The following is a 7560-nucleotide window of genomic DNA, read 5'->3' on the forward strand; positions in this document are numbered from 1 at the left end:
ATTGCGGAGCGGTGGCTGCCCCTGGTGCAGGAGACTGCCGCTGATGAGCAGTGACTGCCAGTCCGGGCTGGTTTCCGTTTTTACAGCTCAACTCCTAGCCCAAAGTCTTCATTCGTGATTTTCTGTGAAAATTTAATTTCTCCTGGTAGTGGTTGTATTTTACTCTTTATAAAGCAAAGACAGTAGCCCAAGAAAAACCCAAATTATAAGCTTCAGATGGACCTGTTATCTGTGAGGCAGGACTCTGTTTATACCCTGGCCTAGCAATAATCAGATTGTCCGTCGCTCTGGTCTTTTCCTCTGGGCAACATAAGAGTGACTGACTATATTGACTTCACCAGGGGGAGTTCACAGGCACTGCGGCCAATCCCTTGCTGCTGCTGCTGCTGCTGCTGTTGGTGGTGGTGGTGCTGGTGGTGTTTGGTGTTTATTGTCTCTTCCGGATCAAGGGCTGTGGCATGCATGCCCCAGTAGAGGATGTTTGATTGTTTGTTGCCACTTGTTTTTTGTTTTTGTTTTTGTTTTTACTATGTCTTCTCCATGTCCTATTTGAAACACAAACGTTTGTGCCTTCCTAAATCCATACTGCATCATTAGAAGAAAAAAAGCCTTGCTTTAGGTTTTGGATAGCCCTGTTAGCAGATCTTTCTCACCTAATTACGTTCACCTAAGCAGTAAAACGTGCTAAACCTCACAGTGTTAACATATGTCCACTTGGAACGTTTGGTTTTCTGCCAAAGGCCAGATCCCAATCCTCCTATAAATAAAGAGAGCCTTAGCTAGATTCTCTGTTTATCTGTGCATACAGAGTATCTTTTCATGAACGTTTCTTGGTTTTATAAGATCATGTTAACTTCTTGCTTTGTGATCTTTAGTGAGTGGACCAGAGGTTCTTAAACAGAGAGCAGGGGACATTTGGCAATGTCTGAAGACGTTTTTGGTCGTCACAATTGGGAGTGGGGTGGATGGGGGTGGGGAGGGGTGCTACTGGGTCTGGTGCATAGAAGCCAGAGAAAGCTGTGAAGCGTCCTATAAAACCCACGGAAGCCCCCACAACAAAGAAATATCCAGCCAAAGTTATCAGTAGTGCTGAAGTTGAAAAACCATGGTATAGGCAATCCACCCAGTAATTTATACATTATATGAGGATTAAACATTTGCATCCCTTCAATAAATCTTTGGAATGAATGTTTCTTTTCCTAATCAAAGGTCTAGTTAAACCATAAGCATGTTTAGAGTGGCTGGTATGTGCCTTTGTAACCATAATTTATTTCACAGATGGATTTTTGTCTGTTTGTTATAACTACCAAATTATAGCCCTTGAAGTGTGAACATGCCTTTTTAATTTTGTTTTTATAATAATATTTTCACAGAGATATTTTTAGCAGTTCCCCGTACTAGTGAATTACCAGGAGATAAACAAGTCGTCATAACCTACTTACGTCCACATCTTTTCCAAACCTGGAAGAATGGTGGGTGAGGGAAGGAGGGATTTCAGTGCCACTTGTGATGACTTATGTCACTTGTGCGTCATCAGGGTAGAAGCAAGCAGGCTTAGGACAGGCACACGTGCAAAGACCCAAGGTTCCAAGGCAGTAATTGTACAGAAGACGCAACAATGCATTTTTCAGTCGGCTTTGATTTGCATGTCTTTGCATATGATCTCAATCAATAGTTCTCAACCCTCATTGCACATTAGAATCACCTGGGGAGCTTTTAAAACTATCACTGTCTGGACCCCCATCCCCTAGAAATTCTAATTTAATTGTTCTGGGATAGGTCCTGGGCATAAGTATTTTTTAAAAGCTCTCCTGGTGATTCTCAAGTGCAGCCAAGGTTGAGAACCACTGATCTAGATATATTGAATTCCTTGCATGAGTAAAGGAGCTAATTTTTTTTTTTTTTGCTCCGTTTTTAGTGAATATCATGACTGATGCTAAGAACTTTGCACATGTGTGAAATAAAGACCAGATGCCTCCTTGAGGCTTTTATACCTGTTTTTCCCACTCTAGTCCTTGGTAGTCATTCATTTCTTCATAGCACTTTATGCTGTGTTACCTGAAACTTCTAAGTGTATCAATAAATAAGTTAGCATTTCCAGAAAATAAAAACTTCTTTGTGAGTTAAAGAGATGTAGTTTTATGAACGTATGATGCTTCTATTGCTTTGGTAAAAAAGAATTTTAAAAGCACAAAATAGAGCAACCTTCTCAGAAGACAAGCAGAATTATGCTTTTTCCCCCTATGGTTAGACTATTTCTCTGCAGGAAGCTTTGTCTAGCAATTATCACTAACATAACACAGTGCTGAGGCGCACTTTACAAGAAAGGGTACTCTTCACGTTTGCAGAGAGATGACCATTGTACCTGTTGAGTATACAGTGATTACAGATGCATTTGCTTAATTGCATTTTTAACTGTTTGCTTTTCGAGTAGTTCAAGTGAAAACTAAAAGATGAAACAATTCTGGCAATCTCATCGTGTTGCATTCACAACTGTAAATTTAGGTGGTGTTTTTTTCTTTTCAAATGTTGGTTACTCAGGAATTGTTGAAATAAGAAACATAAAAAGATGTTTAATGTAGAAACAGGGTTATGTGCCTTACCCCTAAGCAAAGGATATTACCCTGTTACTGTGGAATTAATTCCTGAGCTTTTTTTTTTTTTTTTTTTTTTTAATTGTCAGGTGAGCCAAAAGAGGTGGCCATTAGTAATCTGTGTTAGGAAAGCAAAAATCCTCCATATTCTTAGCACCCGTTCTGGGAATACACAGTCCTCTGTATGTGTTTTCCCTGTGCTCTTACCCTGAATCAATTCTCCTTGAAGGTGGTCCAAGAACTAGGTGGACTATGAACTGTTTGTAACTGGTCCACGTGCAAAAATGGTGAGTAAAGTTTAGAAACCTTCGTAACGTTCTAACGTTACCGTGACATTTTTACTGTATGTTATGGAAATGTCTGCCTATAGTAGGTTAGGGGGAAGAACAACTTGGTTTTTCCTGCGCGCAGTTTGAGAAGCACTGTCCTAGGTGGTTCATTGTTCCTGCTCCCTCTTTGGCTGTTGGCCATAGTGTCACTTTCTCAGCACGCCTGCTGTGACTGCCCAGACCCAAGTCAGATCGCATCCTTACAGATCCTCATGATAACCTGGTTCTTCCCGTCCATTTGTCACAGTTGCGGGTTCCCATCTGTACGTGGGATGATTTTGTTGATGTCTGCTCGCCCTGGTAGATAAGATCCGTGAAGGTAGGGGCTGTTTCTGGTTTTGCTCATCAGTGCATTCCCACCGCTTGGCACATAATAGACACTTCACAAGTGTGTGTTGCCTGACTGATCACCCCCATGTTCTCTTCACCCTGGAACTATCGGGGATTCCTTTCCTCCTTCAGCCTGTGTTAATGCTCGCTTCTGATCCTGCCTCCCAAGTGTAGCCTGCGCTAGGCGGAGACCAGACGTGGACACGGATGCCGTTCCTCCCCTTAGCCACCTCACCGGCCTCCCCAGTCTGCCTCCCTGTAGCTCCATGGCAAGTGAGAAACATGTTCTTGCTCTCATGATTCAATATCACTTACCACAGCGTGTCTCAGAAAACTACCATAATTCAGCACTTTAGTGCACTTTAGAAGGACTTTTAATTATGAAAAATGTGAAATCATAGCTGCGTTGTTCAACTACCGTCGGTGCAATGACCAGATACAATTTAGTCTGGTTTTTTAAAGATGACTAATAATTTGTTCTCACCCTGGATGTTGATAAGGGAACAGTAGAATCTTTTGAATTTCGTGCTGCCTGAATCTACTGAGCAAGTTGGTATCATTTCAACATTAATGATTTAAAACCAAATTCTTGGGGTGCCTGGGGGGTTCGTGGTTAAGCATCTGACTCTTGATTTCAGCTCAGGTCATGATCTCAGGGTCGTGAGATGGAGCCCCACGTTAGGCTCTGTGCTGGGCATGGAACCTACTTAAGATTCACTCTCTCCCTCTCCCCCCAGCTCTCCTTTAAAAGATAGATAGATAGATAGATAGATAGATAGATAGATAGATAGATAGATAGAGCAAACTAAATTCTTAAAGCAAGATTCCTCGGTGGTCTGCAAACCTCATGGTTTCTTATTTTAGAAGTTGGAAGAAAATTTGGAATGTAACATCCAACCAGATGCCAAATCCACAGGAAACAAGAAGATACCACAGGACATCATAATCATACCATAGCTAACTAGTTTGTAGGATCACATTGTTTTTTTCTGTCCGTGCTGATCACGTCTCTGTTGGGGGCTGTTATTCAGATGGAGCACCGACATCGGAAGAAAGATACCCCAGTGCAGGCCAGCAATCACCACCTCTTTGTGCAGATGAAGAGCCTCATGTGTTCCAACCTGGGGGAGGAGCTCGAAGTCATCTTCTCACTCTTTGACAGTAAAGAGAACCGACCAATCAGGTAACTGCATATGGAAACATGACTGGAATTTCTTGATGTTGGAATGGTGAGCATTTGTAATTGGCAAGCTTTGGGATATATGACCTTGTATACTTTTCCTCTGTGAGCTGCAGTTTTCTCATTTGTAGAACTATGTGCATTTCTAAACTGCCTACCCTCTGGAGGTCCCTGCAAATGTGAGACGGGGTGATGCATACAGAAGTTCTTTGAAAAACTCAAAAGGGGTGTAGAACCATGATAATTATTACTAAATGAAAGTACGGCATTGATCTCAGGTCTGTTGTTTGAGTTACTTTGTATTGATAATACAAGGGAGACATAATATTTCTAAAGCCCAAAGTTGGTTTGCTTATCAAGGTCAACACATTGTATTTTTCAAATTTGCAGTAAACAGTTGCATTATTTTTACCCTCTCTGCATCAGGGAATATCAGGAGAGGGATAAGTACTTGGAAGCCTTCCCATTAGAGCTTCAGAGCTGTGAAATGACACAGTTTCACTTTTTTTTTTTTCTTTCTCAGTTCTCAGAGTCTTCTCTTGGGCAGGTTTTTAATATTTAGGAAAATCCTGTAGTGAATGTTTTGGTTGTTACTCAAAAGCCTCTACTCTTGTTGAGACTTCTTTGTGTCTCAAGTTGTTTTGTATTTGTTTTAAAGTTGAACGTAATGCATACCACCTTTTACATTAAAAAATTTAAATTTAGAATTAAAATTGCATCACGCAAATCACGCATAATGACCCAACTTTACCGTGTTTTAAAAAATGATGCTTATTAAAATACCGACGGTTTTAAGCAACTCTGAACCACAGATATTGTTTTATAAACACAAAGTAATTCTGGAGTACTTCTCTCCTGGCAAAAAAATTTTTTTTTCTAAGAAATATACGTGAAGTTTATTTTTAATACATTTATAGCCATAAAAGCTTTGGTGAGTTAATTTATGTGTTAATTATAACCTACGAGTAAGAATGCTTTCTGCTCTTGACAGTGAACTGAATCCATAGAATTTAAAGGTGGTATTTTTGGGTAGCAAGGACAGAATTTATGAGATGTGTAAATAACAATGATAATAGTTTCAAAATCTGCTTTATACACTTTTGAAGAAAATGAATCAGTAAGGTAGAAACATAAACCAGCAGTGCTAAAAAGGGAAGAAAATAAAGGCTTGAAAAACAGATCCAAAGTGCAGCTTAGCACTTGCTTTAGAAATGTGAGAGATTATTTAGAGATAATACTTGCTAACATATTGAAGTGTGTCTTAGAGTGCTTGGTTTCCAGGTAGTTTAACAAAAATTCCTCATAACATTGTCTATGTAATAATGTTGCCTCTAAAATATTTAACAAACTATAGGAAAAGTAAAAGGGGGAAATGAGGTCACTCTTCTGCTCATTCCTGTTAAGCTAAGGTTTTGAAGACTAACAATTCCCCTTTGCCACTAATGTTCACACGGCATCACTACAGGAATATGTTAATTTAGGATTAATATTAGCTGCACTCTTAGTTTTGTCTTGTTATAAATATTTTGAAATTTCCTAAAACACCCTTTAGGTTTTAATCAACAGAGTTCCCCTTGTTTTATTCCTATGTACTTGGTAAAAGTAGGAAAATAACCTGGGTGCAGGATCCCCAAAATATGTTGTTGTGGCCGCCAAGTTCAGACCAGGAGCTGGACCTTTTTCCTGCTCTGTGCCATGGTCTGGCTCCCATATGTGTCTGCCTCTCCCTTGTCCCTCCCCCTTTCCTTCATTTCCCCTCCCCCTTGCCTCTGTCACACACACTCCTCTGATAATCCCCCTGATATGTAATACCCTAGAAGAAATCAAGCCTAAATCCTTCTTCACTGCTTCTACACCCATAATCACCCTAAAGATAATCAGCAAAAGAATAAGTAAGAATGAATATATATGCTTAGGACGTGGTGGAACAGTCTCAGATTTCTTTTCTTGACTTTCTGAGACCTTGGGCAGCACAGTGATTATTCTTTTAGGGAGTTTTCAAAACCTTGCTGTGAGTAGCTTTGGTTCCATTGATGGCACGGGGACGTGTCTCCATTACCTTTTGAAAGGGCCCTAGAATGCGCAGATCTGGAGGCTGGACTTGATTCTGGTCTTCGCAGTTGACCGCTGCTGCCCTGAGCCCTTCACTTGCCTCTGTCTTTTCATTCATCTTGAAACTGGTGACAGGTCTGGCTTCCCTCGTTGCTCCCAGTACAGCTCATGAATGTAAAGTATTTAAGTATTTGCATCTTCTCAGAAAAGGGTATTATAAAGGTAAGATATGATTTTGAGACATTGTGTTTCTTCTTAGGCCCAACAGTGTGGGATGCATGGGTATTGTAAAATCACCTTGCATTTCTTTTTTAAACTCTTTTTTTTTTTTTAAAGAAAATTTCAGATGTGTGAAAAGGTAGAATAGTATCATTAAGCCTCATGTACCTGCCTCCAGCTTCAACAGTGATCAGCTCAGACCTGGTCTTGTTTTAACCACACACCTTTCCAGTCCTCCTCCTTGCCCCCAGATTATTTGGACGCAAATACCAGACATCCTACTTTCAAATGTAAATATTTTGGGGTATATCCCTAAAAAGGAATTGCAAAGAAATTACTACCTAATAAATTAATATTCCCTTATGATCAAGTATCCATCTCCAGCCAGGCTTCAGTTTTCCCATATTGACTCACATAATTTTACAAATTCCTTATCTGGAATCCCAGATAAAGAATTTATAATTTGTAAGATCCAGATCAAGCCCATATATTACGGCTGGTTGATTGAGTTTCGCAAGTCATTTTTCAGCTACAGTTTCCCTCCCTCTTTCCCTCTTAAATTTTCTTGTAATTCCTTTGTTGAGGAAACTGGATCATTTGATTTTTTCTTTTTCTCAGTTCCAAGTCCAGTCCAAAGAATGCAAATCTGTAGACAAAAGGTGGTATATTTCAGTGAATGCTCATGTTGTTAAGGAAGATCGTGAGTGCCATAATATACAAAAAATAAAACACATTCTAAGTATAATATTTATAGCATTTATCCTGACCATTAATCACAGGAAGTTACCTTGTCCAGGTAGATGTTTGTTCCTTCCACAAGGCAGACAACTGGTTGGGACTTTTTTTTTTTTTTTTT

General features: G+C 39.8%; 1 protein-coding gene across 1 annotated transcript in view; it reads left to right on the forward strand.

The window, feature by feature from the left end:
• Window positions 1-7560, forward strand: part of DOCK4 (dedicator of cytokinesis 4) — a 409266-nt gene that overhangs the window by 200887 nt on the left and 200819 nt on the right. The window contains exon 8 of the mRNA XM_040644086.1: window positions 4285-4436. Coding sequence (XP_040500020.1) covers window positions 4285-4436 — 152 coding nt within the window. The remainder of the gene's footprint in view (window positions 1-4284; window positions 4437-7560) is intronic.

This window comes from Ursus maritimus, unplaced genomic scaffold (genome assembly GCF_017311325.1).
Source record: "Ursus maritimus isolate PB19 unplaced genomic scaffold, ASM1731132v1 scaffold_3, whole genome shotgun sequence".
NCBI lineage: Eukaryota > Metazoa > Chordata > Mammalia > Carnivora > Ursidae > Ursus > Ursus maritimus.